The sequence below is a fragment of the Ovis aries genome, chromosome 6, assembly GCF_016772045.2.
Source record: "Ovis aries strain OAR_USU_Benz2616 breed Rambouillet chromosome 6, ARS-UI_Ramb_v3.0, whole genome shotgun sequence".
In the NCBI taxonomy this organism is placed as follows: Eukaryota; Metazoa; Chordata; class Mammalia; order Artiodactyla; family Bovidae; genus Ovis; species Ovis aries.
The window spans coordinates 85,626,957-85,653,278 of NC_056059.1; the positions used below are offsets into that span (position 1 = coordinate 85,626,957).

Genomic DNA, 26,322 nt, shown 5'->3' on the forward strand with positions numbered 1-26,322 from the left:
TCTCAATCCTGTCCATTGGTCTGTATGTCTATTTTTATGACAGTATCATCTGTTTAAAATTGCTATAACTTTGTAGTACAGCGTTAAATAACAAGTGGGATGTCTCCAATGTCATTATTTGTTGGTACTGCTTTGGCTGTTTGAGATCTCTTGTGACTTTACACAAATTTAGAATTTGTTTTTCAATTTCTATGCCCCAGAAGGACTTAGAAATTGGTCATTCAATCCATTCTTCTTTTTCTGCCAAGAAACTCTTTCTAGCTGAAAGTTCTCTCTTGGTGATGAGTAATGCTGGCTTCGGAATGATGCTGGTAAAATAAACCTACCATCATTCTGTTCTTGTGTGATTTACCTCAGATTTTTTGTTCTACTGTGTTGCTAAAACTTCTTACATTGCCTTTAGGACACCCCAGAGATGATTTTGCTCATGGATAGTGTCCAGTTTTTATTCTCTGTCAGGGAACGAGGAGGCTGGGATCTTCCTCCTATTTATAAATTAGCAGAAGTAAGTTTTTAAACTGATAATGGTTATAACTATGCAGATCGTGACTGCAGCCATGAAGTTAAAAGACACTTGCTCCTTGGAAGAAAATCTATGACCAACCTAGACAGCAGTTAAAAAGCAGAGACATCACTTTGTCAACAAAAGTCCATCTAGTCAAGGCTATGGTTTTTCCAGTGGTCATGTATGGATGTGAGAGTTGGATTATAAAGAAAGCTGAGCGCTGAAGAATTGATGCTTTTGAACTGTGGTGTTTGAGAAAACTCTTAAGAGTCCCTTGGAGTGCAAAGAAACCCAACTAATCCATCCTAAAGGAAATCAGTCCTGAATATTCATTGGAAGGACTGATGCTGAAACTGAAACTCCAATACTTTGGTCACCTGATGTGAAAAACTGATTCATTGGAAAAGACCCTGATGCTGGGAAAAACTGAAGGTTGAGGAGAAGGGGAAAACAAAGGATGGCATCACTGATTCAATGGACATGAGTTTGAGCAAGCTCGGAGAGTTGATGTTGGACAGGGAAGCCTAGTGTGCTGCAGACCATGGAGTGGCAAAGAGTCAGACATGACTAAACGACTGAACTGAACTGAACTGACATGAGGAAAGCTAAGTGGTTTTTCATTGTATTCCCTAAATTCTTATGGTGGTAATATCTGGAATTTTTAAAAACTAATAAGTACCATTATTAATTTAAAAATTCATATATTTTTAACAATAGATCATTTTCTTTAAATAAATGTAGTAATTCTTTGAGGTTATAATTTATCACCAAGTAGTGGTAGGTGACAAACTACCTTCACAAAATTTAGGAAGTATAAAATAATCTTATGTGATATTAGGTGTACTCTAAATTATGCAAAATTTGTCAATTTAAAATTATATAAAACCGATTATTCCTTCAAAAACAAAATGATTGTTAGAAAAGAATATATTGTCTACTCACGAAGGGTTGTTAATAACTGCTTTCAATGCATTAAGTAGATCTGCACTTGTCAGTCTTTGCAAGTCTACTGCAACAGCTGCTCCTTTGGCTTTCATACGAGCAACATTATCATGCTGGTCACCAAACAAAGGAATTCCAACCATAGGGATCCCATGGTAAATAGCTTCATAGATCCCGTTGGTTCCACAGTGAGTGATAAAAGCTCTGGTTTTGGGATGACCTAAAAATTTAAAATATATATATATATATGTATATATATATATACACACACACACACATATATTATTCTAAGTTATAAGAGTGTCAGAAACAGAAAATCATGACACTTACATAAGTCAAATTCTATTAGGTAACATCTTCTATATAATTCTGTGCCATGAGAACACATACACATTCTTATAGGCTCTGAAGAAAGCAGCAATTAATTACTGCAGGCTAACGTCCCATCACTTCATGGGAAATAGATGGGAAACACGGGAAATAGTGTCAGACTTCATTTTGGGGGGGCTCCAAAATCACTGCAGATGGTGATTGCCACCATGAAATCAAAAGATGTTTGCTCTTTGGAAGGAAAGTTATGACCAACCTAGATAGCATATTCAAAAGCAGAGACATTATTTTGCCAACAAAGGTCCATCTAGTCAAGGCTATGGTTTTTCCGGTGGTCATGTATGGATGTGAGAGTTGGACTGTGAGGAAAGCTGAGCGCTGAAGAATTGATGCTTTTGAACTGTGGTGTTGGAGAAGACTCTTGAGAGTCCCTTGGCCTGCAAGGAGATCCAGCCAGTCCATTCTGAAGGAGATCAGCCCTGGGATTTCTTTGGAAGGAATGATGCTAAAGCTGAAACTCCAGTACTTTGGCCATCTCATGCAAAGAGTTGACTCATTGGAAAAGACTCTGATGCTGGGAGGGATTGGGGGCAGGAAGAGAAGGGGACAACAGAGGATGAGATGGTTGGATGGTATCACTGACTCGTTGACATGAGTTTGAGTGAACTCCGGGAGATGGTGATAGACAGGGAGGCCTGGCGTGCTGCTATTCATGGGATTGCAAAGAGTCAGACACGACTGAGCGACTGAACTGAACTGAACTGAAGTATAATTAGTGATTCCAGCAATTAAGTCATTCCACAGACAAGAAGGTTCCTGCAGAATATATGGTGGAGAGTACTTGTCATTTGACAAGTTGTTGCAGGAAAAATATATCAATAAAAAAGAAGGGAGAGATTGAAGAAATTAATATTTTTGTAGATGTGAAAGGGGAGGGGAGATGTGCAGTATTTCAATATGAGAATGTTGGCATAACAAGCTAAAAAGATAAGCTACATTAGTTCATGGTGTACTGTGTTTAAGAAAATAGGATTTGCACTTGAATTTATACTAATATGCAGCCATTTATTATACATGAAATATAAATGAAATGGTTGCCAGATTTTATTTTTTCCATAGAGAAGAGAGATGTGAGAAAATTGGTGAAGAAAATCAGGAGTGTGCTGCAGTATTCTATACAAAAGTTAATGAAACCTTGTCTAAACATACTTTCTCTGACCTTGATCCTGAGGAGGGAGAGATTATGTCATAAATGAGAGAGCCATAAATTTAATATTTATGTTAGAGTTTGACAAAGATCCTTGACCAAGGTCTAGTCAGGTTCCTCTGAACTCTTCTCAACCAGAATTTGATTTTGTGGCTCCACTATCTCTGCATTGCCCAATTTTAGCAAGCATTCTACTAGGTCAGTTGAACTCTGCAATTTTCCATCCAATGAACTTCTACTATGTTCTTTTGTGATAAATTCCCCATTTTTCTTTCTGCATACAAATTGTTTCCAGTCTCTCTGTTTTATTGTAAAAGTCCATTGCACTAATAACTCTACTTATCATGATGGTCTTGAATAAAGTGTGCCTTACAGTCTTTAACAATTGTCATGAATAATCCTTTCTTTCAAAACTCCTGAAGCAATGTGAAGATTTATTAAAGTTTTTTTCCTTATTTTAAATACAAATTTGTTGATATCTGTTATTGAATAATCATTCAGATTATACCTCATTCAGCTCTGTTTATGTTTCTTCTCTTTGGTCTTACCAAGAAGATCATTCTGTGGAATCCATTCATATAGCCGGGTATTGGCTCCTAGTGTTTCTGGTTTCTTTCCTGTGTATCTCCACAGAACCTATTAAGATAAATGTCTTTATTAGAAGATTTTAGAATCACATCCTATCAGAAGTTAACCTACCCTGATGACTCAGATGGTAAAGAATTTTCCCACAATACTGAAGACCAGGGTTTTATCCGTGGATCAGGAAGATCCCCTGAAAAAGGAAATAGTAATCCATTCTAGTATCCTTACCTGGAATACTCCATGGATGGAGGAACCTGGCAGGCTATAGTCTATGGGGTTGAGAAGAGTTAGACATGACTGAATGACTTCACTTCAATCAAATTTGATGCCTCCAGGTAATGCACAAGCAAACTGAGTTCATATGTGATTAGGTAATGAATGTTTTTAAACCATAAACATTACAGCCATGTTTTCAAAGGCTTGCAATGATCCTAGTCAATAGTCTTTCATCTTTGAGTTAATTCTAACTTAACCAAATGAAGAAAAAAATGATGAAGATGTACATGAAGAATGACAATCTGAATCTGAAAGAGCTACATACTGGTGTTACTAGGCCACTCTGGTAAAGGGGTTTTTTGAAAGAAAGATTTCAGAGGCAAGAGGACGGATGTTATTTACCTCTTTTGAACTATTGTTTATATACTTATCATTAATGTAGACTCACACAGTAAAATATTCATAATCATATTTATCATTTTAAAGTATTCTAAGTCTGGAGTTTGGCGGCATTATAAACATCCACAAGGTGTAACCATCAACTGTATGGCATGGCATCCAGTCGCACAGTTGTGTCCGACTCTTTGTGACCCCATGGACTGCAGCCTGCCAGGCCCCTCTGTCCAAGGGGATTCTCTAGGTAAGATTACTGGAGTGGGTTGCCATGCCCTCCTCCAGGGGATCTTCCTGACCCACTGGAGTTGGTGATGGACAGGGAGGCTTAGCATGCTGCAGTCCATGGAGCAACAAAGAGTTGAACATGACTGAGTGACTGAACTGAACTGAGAAAAAAGATGTCACTCAGTTAAAACCTAGAATGGTATCAATAAAAAGTTATAGTTTGAAGTATAATCCTAAATCTTTTACTGTATTGTTAAAGTTTTAAATGTTGAAGAATCACTATTTAGGATTTCATTTAGGATTATTTTTAGGATTCATTATTTAGCATTTTTAGAAGAGTCATTATTTAAGATTATTTTTAGAATCTAGGCTCTTATTTCCAGGTTCAATTATGACAATGCTCAAAATCAGTAATTACTAGAAAATATAGTCCCAAGACATTCTGAGAATCAAACCTATTATTTTGAATATCTTTTCCTTTATTCTCTGTCATGTTATTTGCAACTTGTTTATATGCTTCAGATTTAAAGAAATATAAGAATAGCAAAAAGTGTTACATTACATGGATGCCTTAAAACCTAATGCACAAAGCTGACTGATGGTTTAACAGTAGCAAATGATTAATTTTCATTTATTATTTAAAGATGATAATGCAATAGAATTTCCTTAATAAGGCCAGGTTTAAAGCAAGACAGCAATCAAATATCCCCTTTTATCATTTACACACTTTCATTAGAACTCACTTGAGACTAACAATATCAATACCCTTTCCTACATTTTACAAGTATACTTTTATTATGAACTTCATGGATTTTAAACAGTTGTCTCTGAAAAAAAAATATTATCTGACCTTCTGTGGAATCTGGGCAAGGGCTGATGCAATCATATTAGACTTTTCTTCTGAGAGGTTTTTGATCATTGACCCCAGAGTAAACACCACAACTCCATCTTCTCCAGAGCTTTGAACAAACTCTTCGAGCTCCTATGAAGAAAACAGTCTTTGTAATATAAAAGCTTACAGTTATAATAGATGTCACACTCTTCTCAATGTGTCTGATTTATTAGAACAATTCTGTACTTTCATATATTAATGATTTCAGTGTATAATAGATGGCAAATTAAAAATTATTGTTACTAAAGGCTCATTTAGTAAAGCATATTTGAGGTATGAGTTTGTCTTTGGCATGTGTTTGAGTTTACAAATTATTGACTGCCTGTTATCTTTTGCCATTTGCTGAGCTCTTTACATATAACATTTAACTAAGATATATGGTGATTTTATGAGATATGTACACATTTTCAGATGGGAAATCTACCTCCCTAAGGTTAAGTAATTGGTCCAAATCTACACAGCAGTAGCTGGCAGAGAAAATTTCTATGTTTAAGTTAAATAGCTCTGGTGCTGCAATTTTTATTTAGCCTTAGATGCTAATAAGGTTGTTTTCATTTTTTCTGCTGAATCACGGTCAGTACAATGACACAATGTTGGTATATTTACTTTTCTCTGTTTTCTAAATTTCTATTTGCTTTTATTTTGATTATATTTGTTTTTTAATATAAGCTTCCACATATACAATTAGGAATGAGGTAGCCATGTAACTCCTGACCAGACAAGTAATGCAGAAATACCTATAAAGCATACTCTGAGGATGATAGGAATATAGTAGTAGAAATATATAGCTTTGAATTGAAAATAAAAACAACATATATAATCATACTGAAATAAATCTTTTTATCCTCTGTTTAAATACTATTCAAACTAAGCCAATTAAGTATGACCAAAAAAAAAAAAAAAAAGTGTGTGAGGCATGAAATGGAAAGACAGGGAAGATATTTATATTAAGGGACTTCTCACATGGTTATTGGAGAAGGAAATGGCAACCAATTTCAATAATCTTGCCTGGAAAATCCCATGAACAGAGAAGTCTGGCAGATTGCAGTATATGAGGTCGCAAACTGTCAGACAACACTGAAGCGACTTAGCTCACACACATGGTTATGGAGGATGTCAAGTTTAATCTGCAGAACAGTACATTGGGCTGGAGACTCAAACAGCCACTGCTGTAGTTCAAGTCTGAAGGTTGACTACCGGCATAATTCAGTCTTTTGTTCTAGTCACATCTTCAACTAATTGAATGAGGTTTATCCACATAATGGAGAGTAATCTGTTTAATCAAGGTCCGCATCTATAAAAGTTGATTTCATCTAAAAATAGCCTCTCAGTAAGTTCTAGAAAAATGTTTGTCTAAACACCTTGTTTCCTGGCCAGGTAAGTTGACACTTAAAGTTAACCATTACACTATGTTGGGAGATGATTTGACTTGAGATATAATGATATCTTTATGTTCAGTTATAGCATAGTATTTGTAAGATACTAGGAAATATTTTAAAATTTATATAAAACACATTTTCATGAATAGTTAATGGACTTTGAACAAGAAAAGAAAATTTTGAGGACTACTTCCTTAGATAATAATACATAATCCAAAATAAAGGCTATTCATCTTCTTACTATAGTGTATAGTCTAAGAAAATAATGACCATTAAATTCTATGTCTGTTTTCTCTGTTTGGGGATCAAATATTGTTAACAATAAACCAGATATCATTTTAAGAGATAAATACTCATAGTTGGGTTGGGAAGATCCTTTGGAGAAGGGAATGGCAATTCCACTCCAGTATTCTTACCTGGAAAATTCCATGGACAGAAGAGCCTGTTGGGTTACAATCCATGGGGTCGCAAAGAGTTGGGTATGACAGAGTGACTAACATTTCACATTTCATACATGTGAGACAATAATAAGCACATTTAATTACCTTAGGTAGGGGCTTTGCAGGCTTGCAGTGCAGTCCTCCAACAAATTCAGTATTAGGTAAGTAAGGTTGAGGAAATTCAAAATCCCAGTAACTTCGAAACAACCACATGTCAGCTTTCCCCATAGTCTCACATAGTGTGGTAGGTTTTCCTGAATAAAAATGAAGGATAATAGAGAGAAAGGAATATAGATATGTTAAATGAGAGATATATCTTCACCTAACTTTCTAAGTAAATTCTTAAAGACCAATACTGAATCTATGCAACCCAGGTTAAATCAATTGGCCTTTTACCCTGAAGAGTACACATAGTCAGATTATGAATAAATAAGCACAGATTTGGGCTTCCCTTGTGATTCAGCTAGTAAAGAATCCACCTGAAATGCCAGAGACCTGGGTTCGATCCCTGGGTTGGGAACATCCCCCTTGAGAAGGAAAAAGCTACCCACTCCAGTATTCTGGCTTGGAGAATTCCATGGACTTGTATAGTCCAAGGGGTCACAAAGAATCCAACAGGACTGAGCGACTTTCACTTTCAAACACAGATTTAAGTATGGAGCAAGCCAAAAGCCTATTGCTTTCTCTCTGTCAATGGAGTCTTTCATCTTGATCTAAGCCTGAGCCCACTCAGGTGCTCCTGTAAGTACAAGAAACTTAGGTAGTGATTCTCAGCCTTCTGTGGTAGAGTCGCACCTTTTTTTCTGGAATTCCAATTTATCTCATCCTCATTGCTCCAAAAGCCTCTGATTATGTTGAAAAATAACTTGCGTTTTACTCATTTTTTTTCTATTATTTTTCAAGTGTGTTGTCACAACTAATTACATTCTGAGTACTTTTAATACAATTCTTAAAATGATTGTCTCCTTTGCTATAGTAAATGAAATTTCCTATTTTACAAGATTTTGTCCTCTTTGGTGAAAATATTGCACTGCATAATAATCTAGTGGTGAAATAATTTCTATTTTATAGAATTTGTAGTTTCTCACTACATGGCTTTTTGAATATTTTCTGTGATGTTCTAAGTGTGCTAAAGTTTTTATTAGAGAATATAAGGGATTTTGAACTCCTAGGAAGATGTATCTGCATAACAAATCAAGGCAAATCTCAGTAAATGAGCGGTTTTATTCTGGTAATTGCAATATCCACTTTCATACTCCACACATATCTTTAGGAAAATGTACATAGGTTTTACTTTGTCATTTATTTTTTAATTTACTCTGGACTTTTGAGATAATATACTTTGAAGTTACTTGTTAATTGTTATGTGTCTGTCTGGTAGAAAGTACCATCTCCCAAATCATGATTCTATTGCTCTCTATGGTATTTTTTGACCATTGTTTTCTCTAACCTACTATTCTTATCCTAAAATTCTTTTATCTCCTGAAAGTTTTACAGAGAGTTTATCAAGTTATTAAAAAGAATGCTGTCGTCATTCTTGGTTATTTTCTCATAAATTATTTGAACTTAACTATGAAATGCTTTAATGAATAATTTTATAAATTATTTATTAATTCATATTTTACATAAATTTATATCCGTGCATATATTTATTATATGTTGATATATTTTATATGTATAAATGTATATTAATTAATATATTTATAATTTTATAGATAAAATTTCCTAATTATGCATTGCAACCAAGCCAGGCTTCAGCAATGTGAACTGTGAACTCCCTGATGTTCAAGCTGGTTTTACAAAAGGCAGAGGAACCAGAGATCAAATTGCCAACATCCGCTGGATCATGGAAAAGCAAGAGAGTTCCAGAAAAACATCTATTTCTGCTTTATTGACTATGCCAAAGCCTTGACTGTCTGGATCACAGTAAACTGTGGAAAAGTGTGAAAGTGATGGGAATACCAGACCACCTAATCTGCCTCTTGAGAAATCTGTATGCAGATCAGGAAGCAACAGTTAGAACTGGACATGGAACAACAGACTGGTCCCAAATAGGAAAAGAAATATGTCAAGGCTGTATATTTTCACCCTGCTTGTTTAACTTCTATGCAGAGTACATCACGAGAAACGCTGGACTGGAAGAAACACAAGCTGGAATCAAGATTGCCGGGAGAAATATCAATAACCTCAGATATGCAGATGACACCACCCTTATGGCAGAAAGTGAAGAGGAACTAAATAGTCTCTTGATGAAAGTGAAAGAGAACAGCGAAAAAGTAGGCTTAAAGCTCAACATTCAGAAAACGAATATCATGGCATCCAGCCCCATCACTTCATGAGAAATAGATGGGGAAACAGTGGAAACAGTGTCAGACTTTGTCTTTTTGGGCTCCAAAATCACTGCAGATGGTGACTGCAGCCATGAAATTAAAAGACACCTACTCCTTGGAAGAAAAGTTATGACCAACCTAGATTGTATATTCAAAAGCAGAGACATTACTTTGCCAGAGTCAAGGTTATGGTTTTTCCTGTGGTCATGTATGGATGTGAGAGTTGGACTGTGAAGAAGGCTGAACACCAAAGAATTGATGCTTTTGAACTGTGGTGTTGGAGAAGACTCTTGAGAGTCCCTTGGCTTGCAAGGAGATCCAACCAGTCCATTCTGAAGGAGATCAGCCCTGGGATTTCTTTGGAAGGAATGATGCTAAAGCTGAAACTCCAGTACTTTGGCCACCTCATGCGAAGAGTTGACTCATTGGAAAAGACTCTGATGCTGGGAGGGACTGGGGGCAGGAGGAGAAGGGGACGACCGAGGATGAGATGGCTGGATGGCATCACGGACTTGATGGACGTGAGTCTGAGTGAACTCCGGGAGACGGTGATGGACAGGGAGGCCTGGCATGCTGTGTGATTCATGGGGTCGCCAAAAGTCGGACATGACTGAGCAACTGAACTGAACTGAAGTGAACTGAATATATAATATAATGAAAATTTTAAATTCTGAATAGCCAAATTATATCCATAACTTATAGCATTTTAGCACTGATGAGAATAAAAAGAAATGTGTTTCTTCTATTTACCAAGTATTTATTAAATATAAGACCTAAAACCATAAAATTACTCAAAGAAAACAAAGGGAAATAATTCTTGACATTCATAGTGTCAGTGAATTTCGATATGATACCTAAAGTATAAGTGGGCTTCCCTGGTGGCTCAGCTGGTAAAGAATCTGCTTATAATGTGGGAGACCTGGGTTTGATCCCTGGGTTAAGAAGATCCTCTGGAGAAGGGAAAGGCTACCCACTCCAATATTCTGTCCTGGAGAATTCCAGGACTGTATCTTGATATTAAGATAGTGAAGTAGAAGGATGTGCACTCATCTTCTCCTGTGTGAACTCTAAAATTGCAACTAGCTGCTAAACAACCATTGACAAGAGAAGGTTGGATTCCCCCCAAAAAGAAGATACCCCAGGTCCAAAGGCAAAGGAGAAGCCCCAACAAGACAGTAGAAGGGGGGAAATTGCAGTTAGAATCAAATGCCATACTCACCAGAAATGCTTGGAGGGCTCAAACAAAATCTTGTGCACACCAAGACCCAGAGGTCCCAATGAAACTGAGCCAGAACTGCCCTTGATTGTCTCCTGCCCTTGATTGAGGTATAGGTCAGCAGTGGCCTGCCGTAGTGACAGGGGCTATGACTGCAGCAGATCTGTGACATGCACCATGTGGTATAAGCCCTCTTGGAGGAGGTCACCATTAGCCCAACCATAGAGCTGGTGAGCAGATGAGAACCCCCAGGGAATATAACTTTGGAGGTTAGTGGGACATCATTATATAACTTTCTATAATGTTCTTCCACAGGATTGGAGAAACAGACACTTGGAGAGCACAAAAAACAATCTTGCAACACCAGCAACCGGAAGAAATGAGTAATGTCCTCACAAGAGACTGAGTCAGACTTGCCTATAAATGTTGAGGAGTCTCCAGTGGAGGCATGGGTTTGACGACCAGTAATGTTAAAGATTTTGGCACCTGATGTGAAGTGCTGACTACTTTGAAAAGACCCTGATGCTAGGAAAGATTACAGGTGAGAGGAGAAGGGGATGACAGAGGATGAGATGGTTGGATGGCATTGCCAACTCAATGGACATGAGTTTGAGTGAACTCTGGGAGTTGGTGATGGACAGGGAGACCTGGCATGCTGTAGGCCATGGGGTGGCAAAGAGTCTGATACAACTGTGACTGAACTGACCGACTGACAATGCTGAGGAAGATGAATTTGAATGGTTCTATGATGACCTACAAGACCTTTAAGAGCTAACACCCAAAAAAGATGTTCTTTTCATTATAAGGGACTGGAATGCAAAAGCAGGAGGTCAAGAAATACCTGGAGTAACAGGCAAGTTTGGCATTGGAGTACAGAATTAAGCAGGGCAAAGGGCAATAGAGTTCTGCCAAGAGAATGCACTGTTCATAGAAAACACCCTCTTCCAACAACACAAGGAAGGACTCTACACATGCATAACACCAGATGGTCAAAACCAAAATCAGATTTATTATACTCTGCAGTGAAAGATGGAGAACCTCTATACAGTTAGCAAAAACAAGACTGGAAGCTGACTGTGACTAAGATCATGAACTCCTTATAGCCAAATTCAGATAAACTGAAGAAAGTAGGGAAAGCCACTAGATCATTCAGGTATGACCTAAATCAAATCCCTTACTATACACTGGAAGTGAGAAATAGGTTCAAGGGATTAAATCTGATAGACAGAGTGCCTGATGAACTATGCTTAGAGGTTCCTGACATTGTACAGGAGACAAGGATCAAGACCATCACCAAGAAAAGAAATGCAAAAAGCAAAATGGTAGTCTGAGGAGGCCTTAAAAATAGCTGTGAAAAGAAGAGAAGCAAAAAAAAAAAAAAAAAAAAAGAGAGAGAGAGACAGAGAGACAGAGAGACAGAGAGAAAAAGAAATATATATCTATCTGAATGCAGAGTTCCAAAGAATAGCAAATAGAGATAGGAAAGCCTTCCTTGGGGATCGGTGGAAAGAAATAGAGAAAAACAAAATAATGAGAAAGACTAGAGATCTTTTCAAGAAAATTAGAGATACCAAGGGAACATTTAATGTAAAGATGGGCTCAATATAGACCAAAAAATGGTATGAACCTAATAGAAGAAAATATTAAGAAGAGGAGGCAAGAATATACAGAAGAAATATACAAAAAGATCTTCATGACCCAGATAATCATGATGGTGTGATCACTCAGCTAAAGCCAGATAATCTGGAATGCGAAGTCAAGTGGGCCTTAGAAAGCATCACTATGAAGAAAGCTAGTGGAGGTGATGGAATGAACTATTTCTATTTGAACTATTTGAACTATTTCAAATGAAAGATGATGCTGTGAAAGGGCTGCACTAAGTATACCAGCAAATTTGGAAAACTCAGCAGTGGCCACAGGACTGGAAAAGTCAGTTTTCATTCCAATCCCAAAGAAAGGCAATGCCAAAGAATGCTCAACCTACTGCACAATTGCACTCATCTAACACACTAATAAAGTAATGCTCAAAATTCTCCAAGTCAGGCTTCAGCAATACATGAACTGTGAAATTCCAAATGTTCAAGCTGATTTTAGAAAAGGAAGAATAACCAGAGACCAAATTGCCAACATCTGCTGGATCATGGAAAAGGCAAGAGAGTTCCAGAAAAACATCTATTTCTGCTTTATTGACTATGCCAAAGCCTTTGACTGTGTGGATCACAATAAACTGTGGACAATTCTGAAAGAGATGGGAATACCAGACCACCTGACCTGCCTCTTGAGAAATCTGTATGTAGGTCAGGAAGCAACAGTTAGAACTGGACATGGAACAACAGACTGGTTCCAAATAGGAAAAGAAGTATGTCAAGGCTGCATATTGTCACCCTGCTTATTTAACTTCTATGCAGAGTACATCATGAGAAACGCTGAGCTGGAAGAAGCACAAGCTGGAATCAAGATTACTGGGAGAAATATCAATAACCTCAGATATGAAGATGACACCACCCTTATGGCAGAAAGTGAAGAGGAGCTAAAAAGCCTCTTGATGAAAGTGAAAGAGGAGAGTGAAAAAGTAGGCTTTAAGCTCAACATCCAGAAAACGAAGATCATGGCATCTGGTCCCATCATTTCATGGGAAATAGATGGGAAACAGTGGAAAAAGTGTCAGGCTTTATATTTCGGGGCTCCAGAATCACTGCAGATGGTGATTGCAGCCATGAAATTAAAAGACACTTACTCCTTGGAAGAAAAGTTATGACCAACCCAGGTAGTATATTCAAAAGCAGAGGCATTACTTTGCCAACAAAGGTCCATCTAGTCAAGGCTATGGTTTTTCCTGTGGTCAGGTATGGATATGAGAGTTGGACTGTGAAGAAAGCTGAGCACTGAAGAATTGATGCTTTTGAACTGTGGTGTTGGAGAAGACTCTTGAGAGTCCCTTTGACTGCAAGGAGATCCAAAGAGTCCATTCTGAAGGAGATCAGCCCTGGGATTTCTTTGGAAGGAATGATGCTAAAGCTGAAACTCCAGTACTTTGGTCATCTCATGCGAAGCGTTGACTCATTGGAAAAGACTCTGATGCTGGGAGGGATCGGGGGCAGGAGGAGAAGGGAACGACCCAGGATGAGATGGCTGGATGGCATCACGGACTCGATGGATGTGAGTCTGAGTGAACTACAGGAGTTGGTGATGGACAGGGAGGCCTGGCGTGCTGTGATTCATGGGGTCACAAAGAGTCAGACACGATTGAGAGACTGAGCTGAACTAAATTGAACACAGCCCAACCCATCAGGAGAAAATTGGATTATGGAGTATGGCCCCGCACATAAGAACAAGACCCAGTTTCCCCCACAATTAGTCTCTCCCATCATTTCAGTTCAGTTCACTCGCTCAGTCATTCCTGATTCTTTGCGACCTCATGAACTGCAGCACACCAGGCCTCCCTGTCCATCACCAACTCACAGAGTCCACCCAGACCCATGTCCACTGAGTCGATGATGCCATCCAACCATCAATTTGAGATTAATGCAGTCTCAAAAATGACAGAATGATCTCTGTTCGTTTCCAAGGAAAACCATTCAATATCATGGTTATCCAAGACTCTCCCATCAGGAAGCTTCATAAGCCTCTTATCCTTATTCATCAAAGGGCAGGCAGAATGAAAACTGCATACAAACAAAATAAATAAAACAAATAAAAACAAATAAAAGTGACATGGACCACAGCCTCATCTAACTCAATGAAACTGTGAGCCATGACATTTAGGGCTGCACAGATGGAGCGGTCATGATGGAAAGTTCTGACAAAATGTAGTCCACTGAAGAAGAGAATGGCAAACCACATAAATATGCTTTCCTTGAGAACGCCATGAGCAATATGAAAAGGGAAAAAGATATGACACTGAAAGATGAATACTTCAGTCCGGTAGGTGCCCAATATGCTACTGGAGAAGAGTGGAGGAATAACCCAAGAAAGAATGAAGTGATGGACCAAAAGCAAAAACAATGCCCAGGTGTAAATGTGACTGGTGATTGAAGTAAATCTGATGCTGTAAAGAACAATATTGCACCAGCTCAGTTCACTTCAGTCGGTCAGTCATGTCTGACTCTTTGTGACTCCATGGACTTCGGCATGCCAGGCTTCCCTGTCCATCACCAACTCGTAGAGATACTCAAACTCATGTCCATTGAATCGGTGATGCCATCCACCTATCTCATCTTCTGTCATCCCCTTCTCCTTCCTTCAGTCTTTCCCAGCCCAAGGTCTTTTCAAATGAGCCAGTTTTTCACATCATGTGACCAAAGTATTGAAGTTTCAGCTTGAGCATCAGTACTTCCAACAAATATTCAAGACTGATTTCCTTTAAGATGGGCTAGTTGGATCTCCATGTAGTCCAAGGGACTCTCAAGAGTCTTCTCCAACACCACAGTTCAAAAGCATCAAAAGCATTCTTCAGTGCTCAGATTTTTTTAGAGTCCAACACTCATATCCATATATTACTACTGGAAAACCCATAGTTTTTACTAGATGGGCCTTTGTTGGCATGGAAATGTCTCTGTATTTTAATAAGCTGTCTAGGTTGGTCATAATTTTTCTTTCAAGGAGCAAGCGTTCTTTTAATTTCATGGCTGCAGTCACCACCTGCAGTGATTTTGAAGCCCCCAAAATTAAAGTCTGTCACTTTTTCCACTATTTTCCTATTTGCCATGAAGTGATGGGATTAGATGCCATGATCTTAGTTTACTGAATGTTGAGTTTTAAACAAACTTTTTCACTCTCTTCTACTACTACTACCTCTACTTCTGCTTTATTGACTATCTCAACGCCCTTGACTGTGTGGATTACAAAATAATGGAAAAATTCTTCAAGAGATGGGAATATCAGACCAACATACTTGCCTCCTGAGAAATCTGTGTGCAGATCAAGAAGCAACAATTAGAACTGGATATGGAACGACAGACTTGTTCCAAATAGGGAAAAGAGTATGTCAAAGTTGTATACTGTCACCCTGCTTATTTAACTTATATGCAGAGTACATCTTGAAAAATGCCAGGATAGATGAAGCACAAGCTGGAATGAAGATGGCAGAGACATATATCAATAACTTCAGATATGCAGATGACACCACCATCCTGGCAGAAAGCCAACAGTAACTAAGGAGACTCTTAATGAAAGTGAATGAGGAGAGTGAAAAAGTTGTCTTAAAACTCAATATTCAAAAAATGAGGATCATAGCACCTAGTCCCATGACTTAATGGCAAATTGATGGTGAAACAATGGAAACACTGAGAGACTTTATTTTGGGGGGCACCTAAATCACTGTAGATAATGATTGCAGAAATGAAGTTAAAAGATACTTGCTCATTGGAAGAAAAGCTATGAACAACCTAGACAGCATGTTAAAAGTCCAGAGACATTACTTTTCTGATAATGGGCCATCTAATCAAAGCTATGATTTTTCCAGTAGTCATGTATAAATGGATTTGGACTGTAAAGAAAACTGAGCACTGAAGAATGGATAATTTTGAACTGTGCTGTTGGAACAAATTCTTGAGCATACCTTGGATTGCAAGGAGATCAAACCCGTCATTCCTAAACGAAATCAGTCCTGAATATTCATTGGAAGAAGTGATGCTGAAGCTGAAGCTCCAATACGTTGGCCACCTGATGCAAAGAATTGACTCACTGGAAATGAACCTGATGCTGGGCAAGACTGAAAGCAGGAGAAGAAGTGGATGACAGAGGATAAGATGGTTGGATGGCATCACTGACTCTATGGATGTGAGTTTGAATAGGCTAAGGGAATTGGTGATGTACAGGGAAGCCTGGCATGCTGCTATCCATGGGGTTTCAAGGAATCAGACATGACTGAGCTACTGAACTGAACTAAAAGTATAACTAACAAAATTAAAAAAAAAAATGAATTAGGTGAACTACTTCCAAATAGTGGCCGCTGCACACTGCACAGTAAGAGAAATGATCAGCAAACAAGAAGGCAGCCTATGAAAATAGAAAAAAAAAGATATTTGCAAACCCTTTGTCTATGTAGGTGTGGTTATTGTTCTTGTTCAGTCATTCATTCATGTCCTACGTTTCGTGGTGCCATCAACTACAGCAATCCAGGCTTTCCTATTCTTCACCATCTCCCGGAGCCTGAAAAAACTCATGTTCACTGAGATGGTAATTCTATCCAAACAGCTGATCCTCTGTCATCTCCATTTCCTCCTGCCTTAAATCTTACCCAGCATCAGGATCTTTTCTAGTAAGTCGGTTCTTCACATCAGGTGGCCAAAATATTGGAGCTTCAGCTTTAGCATCAGTCCTTCCAATGAATACTGAGGATTGATTTCCTTTAGGATTGACTGGTTTGATCTCCTTGCAGTCTAAGGGACCCTTAAGATGTTTTTCCAACACCACAGTTCAAAAGGATCAATTCTTCTATGATCAGCCTTCTTTATGGTCCAACTGTTGCACCAATATAAAACTACTGGTCAAACCATAGCTTTGATTATATGGACATTTGTTACTTAAATAATGTCTCTGCTTTTTAATATGCTGTCTAGTTTTGTCATAGCTTTTCTTCCAAAGTGTAAGGGTCTTTTAATTTCATGGCTGCAATCATTATCTGCAGTGATTTTGGAGCCCAAGAAAACAAAGCCTCTCACTGTTTCCATTGTTTTCCCCATCTTTTTCCATTAAGTGATGGGCCAGATGACATGATCTTCATTTTTTGAATGTTGTGTTAAACCAATTTTTCACTCTCCTTTTTCACCTTCATCAAGTGTCTCTGTTGTTCCTCTTGACTTTCTGCCATAAGGGTGGTGTCATTTGCATATCTGAGGTTTTTGGTATTTCTCTTGGCAATCTAGATTCCAGCTTGTGCTTCATCGATCTTGGCATTTTTCATGATGTACTCTGCATATAATTTAAATAAGCAGGGAGAGGATATACAGCCTTGATATACTCCTTTCCCTATTTGGAACCAGTTTGTTGTTCCATTTCCAGTTCTGACTATTCCTTTTGAACTCCATATAAGCTTTGCAGGAGTCAGGTAAGGTAGTCTGGTATTCTCATCTCTTGAAGAATTTTTGCATTATTTTGTAATCCACACAGTCAAAGTTTTTGATGTTTCAATAAAGTGGTACTAGATGTTTTTCTGGAGCTCTCAATTTTTCTATGATCCAACAGATGATGGAGATTTGATCTCTGGTTCTTTGGCCTTTTCTAAATCCAGCTTGAACATCCGCAGTGTTGCAGCCTGGCTTTGAGAATATTCAGCATTACTTTGCTAGCATGTGAGATGAGTGCAATTGTGCAGAGGTCTGAGCATTCTTTGGCATTGCTTTTCTTTGGGACTGGATGAAAACTGACCTTTTCCAGTCCTGTGGCCACTGCTGAGTTTTCCAAATTTGCTGGCATATTGAGTGTGGCACTTTCACAGCATCATCTTTTAGGACTTAAAATAGTTCAGCTGGAATTCCATCACCTCCACTAGCTTTGTTCATAGTGATGCTTCCTAAGGCGCACTTAACTTCAGACTCCAGGATGTCTGGCTCTATGTGTGTTAATACACCATCATGGTTATCTGGGTCATGAGGATCTTTTTCATGCAGTCCTCTGTGTATTCTTGCCACCTCTTCTTATTATCTTCTGCTTCTGTTAGGTACATACCATTTCTGTCCTTTATTGTGCCCATCTTTGCATGAAATATTTCCTTGGTATCTTTAATTTTCTTGAAGAGATCTTTAATCTTTCCTATTGTATTATCTTCCTCTATTTCTTTGCACAGTTCACTTAGGAAAGTTTTCTTATCTCTCTTTGCTATTCTTTGGAACTCTGCATTCAGATGGATATATCTTTCCTTTTCTCCTTTGCCTTTAGCTTCTCTTCTTTTGTCAGCTAATTGTGAGGATTCCTCAGATGTTTAGCCTTTTGCATTTCTTTTTCCTGGAGATAGTCTTGATCACTGCTTCCTGTACAATGTCATGAACCTCCATCCTTAGTTCTTCAGGCACTCTATCTATCAGATCTCATCCCTTAAATCTATTCGTCATTTCTACTGTGTACTCGCAGTAGATTTGATTTAGGTCATACCTGAATGGCCCAGTGGCTTTCCCTACTTTCTTCAATTAAAGTCTGAATTGAGTAATAAGGAGTTCATGATCTGAGCCAGAATCAACTCCCAGTCTTGTTTTTGCTATCTGTATAGTTCTTCTCCATCTTCTACTCTAAGGAATATAATCAATCAGATTTTGGTTTTGACCATCTGGTGATGTCCATGTCTAGAGACTTCTCTTGTGCTGTTGAAGAGGGTATTTGTTATGACCATTGCCTTCTCTTGACAAAACCCTGTTAGCCTTTGCCCCACTTCATTTTGTACTTCATAGCAAATTTGCCTGTTGCTCCAGCTATCTCTTGACTTCCTGCTTTTGCCTGTCAGTCCCTTATGATGAAAAGGACATCAACAAACAAGATGGCAGACTAAAAGGTCATGTGCTCATCTTCTCCTGTGTGAACTCCAAAGCTGCAACTAGCTGCTTTACAACCAGGGACAGAATGTTGGATTCCACCAAAAAAAATAAAATAAATAAATAAATAACAACCCCAATTCCAACGGCAAAGGAGAAGCCCCAATAAGATGGTAGGAGGGGCAAAATTGTTTTTAGAATCAAACCTCATACTCACCAGAGATGCTTGGAGGACTCAAACAAACTCTTGTGCACACCAAGACCCAGACGTCCCACAGAGACTGAGAGAGGCCTACCTTTGATTGTTTGAGTGTCTCCTGCAGAAGCATGGGTCAGCAGTGGCCTGCTCCAGGGACAGGGACTCTAACTGCAGCAGGCCTGGATTACCCAATATGTGGCCTGAGACTTATGGTGGAGGTCACCATTAGCCCCACCATAAAGCTGCTGAGCAGATGATCAACAAACTGCAAAACAATTATACTAAAGATTTTCCCACACTGTTAAAAAAGTTCAGATTTTCTTAGGACAGATTTTCCAATCCGGGAATCTGGCAATGTAACTGAGAACCCGCAGGGAATTTGACTTTAGAGGCTGTGGGAAACCGAGCCAGACTTGCCTTTGGGTGTCCAGGAGTCTCTGATAGAGGCATGTGTTGAAAGTTTGGCCTCAAGGTAAACAACAGGGAAGGAACCCATCCCTGCCCATCAGCAGAAAATTGGATTAAAGGTTCACTGAGCATGGCCCTGCCAATCAGAACAGAACCACTTCCCCCACAACAGGCTCTACCATCAGGAAACTTGCATAAGCCTCTTATTGCTGGGAGCCAGCATGGGGAATCCCACCCATGGCAAAGGTCATGAGGAAGAGGCCTGATAGGCAAAGGTGAGATCAAGCCTTGAGGAAACCCCCCTGGGCTTTCTCTAGCATCTACCCCAAACCAAGAATCTGTCTGTCTTATTAATTTATGACTTTCACCAACATGTCAGACATTAACAGGGGCTATCCCCAACCACCTTTCTCTGGAAAAAGTTAACTTAAAGCTCCAGTTAATAGTCTTCTGCATATAAAAGGAGTGTCTCAGCTCAAACCCCTCTGATGGCTCTCTAATTTGCCTGACAGGTTTACCCGGATTTTTACAACTACGCATGTGATTGTTTACAGCCCCCCCAACTGCAAGAGGCACGAAGCTTAAAAAAACATCTTAAAGATGTCATCAAGACAGTATGGTACTGGCACAAAGACAGAAATATAGACAAATGGAACAAAATAGAAAGCCCAGAGATAAATCCACACACCTATGGACACCTTATCTTCAACAAAGGAGGCAAGAATATATAATGGAGTAAAGACAATCTCTTTAACAAGTGGTGCTGGGAAAACTGGTCAACCACTTGTAAAAGAATGAAACTAGATCACTTTCTAACATCATACACAAAAATAAACTCAAAATGAATTAAAGATCTAAATGTATGACCAAAAACTATAAAACTCCTAGAGGAGAACATAGGCAAAACACTCTCTGACATAAATCACAGCAGGATCCTCTATGATCCACCTCCCAGAATACTGGAAATAAAAGCAAAAATAGATAAATGGGATCTAATTAAAATTAAAAGCTTCTGCACAACAAAGGAAACTATAAGCAAGGTGAAAAGACAGCTTTCTGAATGGGAGAAAACAATAGCAAATGAAACAACTGACAAACAACTAATCTCAAAAATATACAAGCAACTTATGCAGCTCAACTTCAGAAAAATAAATGACCCAATCAAAAAATGAGCAAAGAACTAAATAGACATTTCTCCAAAGAAGACATACGGATGACTAACAAACACATGAAAAGATGCTCAACATCACTCATTGTCAGAGAAACGCAAATCAAAACCACAATGAGGTACCATCTTATGCCAGTCAGAATGGCTGCAATCCAAAAGTCTACAAACAATAAATGCTGGAGAGGCTGTGGAGAAAAGGGAACCCTCTTACACTGTTGGTGGAAATGTAAACTAGTACAGCCACTATGGAGAACAGTGTGGAGATTCCTTAAAAAATTGCAAATAGAACTGCCTTATGACCCAGCAATCTCACTGGTGGGCATACACACCGAGGAAACCAGAATTGAAAGAGACACGTGTACTCCAATGTTCATCGCAGCACTGTTTATAACAGCCAGGACATGGAAACAACCTAGATGTCCATCAGCAGATGAATGGATAAGAAAGCTGTGGTATATATACACAATGGAGTATTACTCAGCCATTAAAATGGATACATTTGAATCAGTTCTAATGAGGTGGATGAAACTGGAGCCTATTATACAGAGTGAAGGAAGCCAGAAAGAAAAACACCAATACAGTATACTAAACATATATATGGAATTTAGAAAGATGGTAATGATAACCCTGTATGTGAGACAGCAAAAGAGACACAGATGTAAAGAATGGACTTCTGGACTCTGTGGGAGAAGGAGAGGGTGGGATGATTTGGGAGAATGGCATTGAAACATGTATAATATCATGTAAGAAATGAATCACCAGTCTATGTTCAATACATGATACAGGATGCTTGGGGCTAGTGCATGGGGATGATCCAGAGAGATGATATGGGGTGGGAGGTGGGAGGGAGGTTCAGGATTGGGAACTCATATACAACTGTGGCTGATTCATGTCAATGTATGGCAAAACCAATACAGTATTGTAAAGCAAAATAAAGTAAAAATAAAAATTTAAAAATAAAAAAGTAGGAATTTGAAAAAAATAAAAATAAAAATTTTAGTATAAAGAAAAAGCATCTTAAAGATATAGAGACCTTTTTAAGGAGCTAAGAATTCTATTGGTGGATGGTTTTCATTGTTGAGTTAATGACTGCTGCCAGGCCTCCATATCCTTTATCTTTTAGGTCCATGGAGGATAAAATCAATGTAACCCAGATGTAGAAAAAGAATATAGTAGTTTTGATGTCAGCAATACTAGATTTTTGAGTTAATGAATTTTCTCTTTGTTATAAATTTCCTTACTCCTCTTTCTTTGTTATAAATTATTGTGTCCTTGCTATGTAAGAATGTAATCTAAATCAGTAATTTCTGAGAGTGGCACCAGACTTTAGTAAGAACAACACTTTTAGGGCAAATAAGTTTTCTGGTTGACAGACCCTTATCAGAAAAGGGCCATAAAATGCTAATAGGCCTCCTGGCCAGAAGATGATGTAAATCACCTAAGACCTCTGTATACAGCTAGGTATGCAGAGAGAAAGCCTGGTCTCGATAAGGGTCAGGGCTGCTGACCCTGCATGACTTTGTATAATCCCTTGATCTCTATTTACAAAAAAGTATAAAAGCTTTCCTGGAAAATAAAGGACTAACCTGTTTCTCAAAAATCTGGCTTCCCCCATGTCTTCTTTTCTTTCTTACTCTATTTTCTGGCTGATTCCCATCTGGAGCATAGAGGCTCATCGTGTCTACTTATTTGCCTGGGCTTCTAAGACCCAAACGAGAGGGAACCCAAGGAGGGGCACCCTCCTCTATTCAAGCGGGCACCTGTGGCCTTATATAGATGGTGTAAGTCTCTTATCTGAGGCTTTATTGGCTTTCTACGTAAACCGAAGAATACCGCCTCTTTCTCTCCTCTATTCTCTTAACTGCAAACTATTTCCTTATCTCTCCCTAAATCTAGATATCTTTCTCACCACACTGTCTCCGCCTTGAATTACCCTGGATCCACAAGGGCTGGTCCCCAGAATCTTATCCTTTTCATCAGAGGGCAGACAGAATGAAAACCACAATGAAAAACACAGAAAACTAACCAAACTGATCACATGCACCACAGCCTTGTCTAACCCAAAGAAACTGTGAGTCGTGCCCTGTAGGGCCACCCAAGACGAGTGGGTCACAGCAGAAAGTTCTGGCAAAACCTGATACACTGGAGAAGACAATGCCACATCACTTCAGTATTCTTGCCTTGAGAACCCCACGAACAGTATGAAAAGGCAAAAGATATGACACTGAAAGACAAACTCCCTAGGTCGGTAGATGCCCAATATGCTACTGGAGAAGAATAGAAAAATAACTCCAGATACAATGAAGAGATGGAGTGAAAGCAAAAATAATGTTCAGGTTTAAATGTAACTGGTGACGGAAGTAAAGTCTGATGCTGTAAGAAGAATATTGCATAGGAACCGGGAATGTTCAGCCCACAAATCAACATAAATTAGAAGTGATCAAAAAGGAGAGTGAACATAGACATTTTAGGAATCAGTGAACTAAAATGAACTGGAATGGGTGAATTTAATTCAGATGACCATTGCATCTACTACCATGGGCAAGAATCACTTAGAAGAAATGGGAGTGTTCCTCATAGTCAAGAAAGGAGTGTGAAATGCAGTATTTTGGTCCAATCTCAAAAATAACAAAAGTAGAAATTAAGAGTTTTCAAATAAATAGCATTTGTATTTATGTGTAGTGAGGGATATCATCTACAGTTATTTGGTGATTATTTCACAATAGGTGCAAATATCTAATCATCTCGTTGTATACCTGTGTTGAAACAAAATTATTTTAAGTTGGCAAGCAAAATTATGCATAAAAAATTCTCTATCAGTTGAGCCACTACCCAGCACTCCCTGTTTTAGTGTGCAATGTGCTTCTGCATTATACATTAACTAGACCCCTCGGAAGACACAGGAAAGTTTACTCTACAAAAAGAGTAGTTTCCTCCTGGCACCAGCAAGGTAACTCATTATAAGCTAACATTCTTTCCTTAATCTTTTAAGGAGTCACATTGACCCACTACTCACTTTTTAGGACTACATAAAGTGGCAATATAATGTTCTGATATATAACACTTTCAAGAATAACCACTTCCCTCAAAAACTTTTATGACACTTCTTTAACTTCTAATGGGCAGAGCATTCCTCCGAGCTTCTTGACAGATTTTCTCCAGGGTTATAATCCTCAGATTGACTCAAATGAAATCTTCCATACTATTCTAGGTTGACTATTGACTAATTTTTTGTCACTATCTGAAACTAATACAGTGTTGCATGTTAATAATACCTCAAAAAAATCTAACTAAATAATATATGAAAGGTACTGCTTTCTCAAAGGTAAGTTACCTCTTATGCAAAATTTCCTTATCATAATCACATAAACATAATGAAAAATAAATTCTTCAAAAGCAAACTAGAAGGGGGACATGGGCTTGCTAAAATAGAGAAAAAATTTGTGCTCAGGGTCAAAAGCCAATAGTTGACCTCCAATGAACTCTAATCTTAAATAGAAGAAGAACAAAACACTGAAGTGAGTTAAAAAATCTAGAAGCATGGTCCTATAGGAAAAATAAAAAATCGTCTTTGGTTTTTACACTTTTGAAGACAAGAACAAATGAAACCAAACTACATTATTTATTTTCTAGTTTCATGCTCACCACATTGCAAACCTGGTCATCAATTAACTATTCTTTCATAGAACACAAATATAAAGCCTTAAGAAGAACAGGTTAATCAGGAAGAAATCAGGTTGTGAAAGAGGAGAAGCAGAACACAGAGTACTCCAAGGTTATGGAAATTAAGCATGCTGTCTGATTTGGGTTTTCCAGACACTCCAAAAACTGAAGCCTAAATATAGAGAATATTCCTTCTTGGATATATATCAGGGTTCCCCTGGTGGCTCTAATGGTAAAGAATCAGCCTGCAATGCAGGAGACTGGGGTTCAATCTCTGGGTTGCAAAGATCCCCTAGAGGATGGAATGTTATCATTATTTAATCATATAACAAAAAACAAAACAAAAAAATAGTCATTAATTTTTACATTCAAAACAGTGTAGTCACCGTAAAATACCATTTGTAAATTTTCATACAGTCAGATAAATGTTTGCAATATTTATAGAATATAAGAATATTTATTATATACATACTATTCTTACCTAAAACCTTGCTGTAATATTCATCCCATTCTGGAAATACATAATATGAATATATTATATCACTCACTGTATACAGTAACCAGTTCTCCAACCTCTGTATAAAAGTCATCTTGTCTGTCAGTCTTGATGTGACACCAGGAACATATGAAGAAGGCATAGGAAGCCCAGCACACAGTCTTTCAATGACATTCCCAGAGAAAAACCGAAAAGTGTATATAAACGGAATATTCAGGAGTTCAGACACAAGTTCCCCACAAAAACTTAAAGGGTCGGCAATACAGACATCAAACTTGGCTGCCTGTAGCCTGCTGAGTAACTCCTTGTTTGTGATAGCACTGTCACACACTCTTTTGCTTGTTAATAAAAATTTTTTGTCCAGGTTTGCCAGTTCTATTTGCACTTCCCACCATGAGAGTTTTGGCAGTTCAAAAATTTCTTCATAGAGCATGGTATTGAGCTCTTCTATGAAAGTTTCTTCAGTTACTGAAACCTGGAGGATCTCCACATGATAGGGAATCTTCGTACGATCAATCACAAGACTTTGTGATGGTACCAGGAGAGTTATCTCATGCCCACGAAGGTGAAGCTCTTCTAGAATAACTTGTAAATTAATCCAGTGACTAAAATCCATAGGCCATACAAGAACTTTGCCCGTCCTCCCAGAGTCAAGGAGACATAGCTGCAGCACGAAAAGGATGCAGAAGCTTTGCACAGTCTTCATGGTTAACTCCTGCTTGAATTAAATCTTAAACCAAATGCATGAAACTCACAATCCAAAGATTTCTCCTTAACAATTCCAATGAGTTTATGGTAGGTTGAGCTGAACTCTGAAGTGTGTGCTTTGTATTATGGATTAAAATCGAAAGCAACTGCTTTGACGTGAGGAAAAAAAAAAAAACTTGATAAAACACTGAGTTAGGAAATATTTACTCAGGCTTAAACACAAATCCATAATAATTTCTAAGTAATATTTGAAAACCTGACATTATGTGATTGCATATTCTATTAGGGCTAGATTTTTTGGAATTTTTTTCTGATTTTATTTTTATGATCATTTGAACAGGAAGATCTCTACTGTTTCTTTTACTGATAACTCTTCTAGATATTTTAGGTACCGAAGAGATCATCACTTAATGCCAGAAATACACATACTTTAAGAGATGTTAAGGCAAGGAGATTTGTTTTATTTTTAATTTTAATTTTATGTTTGATTATAGTTGATTAACAATGTGTTAGTTTCAGGTATACAGCAAACTGATTCAGTTATACATA

At 38.1% G+C, this 26,322-nt stretch overlaps 1 protein-coding gene across 3 annotated transcripts in view; it reads right to left on the reverse strand.

Moving 5' to 3' along the window:
- The window catches only part of LOC101122788 (UDP-glucuronosyltransferase 2C1-like), an 89,099-nt gene that overhangs the window by 57,363 nt on the left and 5,414 nt on the right, over positions 1–26,322 (reverse strand). For 2 of the 3 annotated variants that reach the window (XM_027971047.3, XM_042251478.2), the window contains exons 1-5: positions 25,051–25,900; positions 7,223–7,371; positions 5,257–5,388; positions 3,533–3,620; positions 1,448–1,667 (exon numbers count right to left, since the gene is read on the reverse strand). In XM_027971047.3, coding sequence (XP_027826848.2) covers positions 1,448–1,667; positions 3,533–3,620; positions 5,257–5,388; positions 7,223–7,371; positions 25,051–25,771 — 1,310 coding nt within the window. In that variant the 5' untranslated portion in view covers positions 25,772–25,900. Of the gene's footprint in view, positions 1–1,447; positions 1,668–3,532; positions 3,621–5,256; positions 5,389–7,222; positions 7,372–25,050; positions 25,901–26,322 lie in introns of those variants that run through there. The other variant, XM_042251479.2, reaches the window with a different exon arrangement.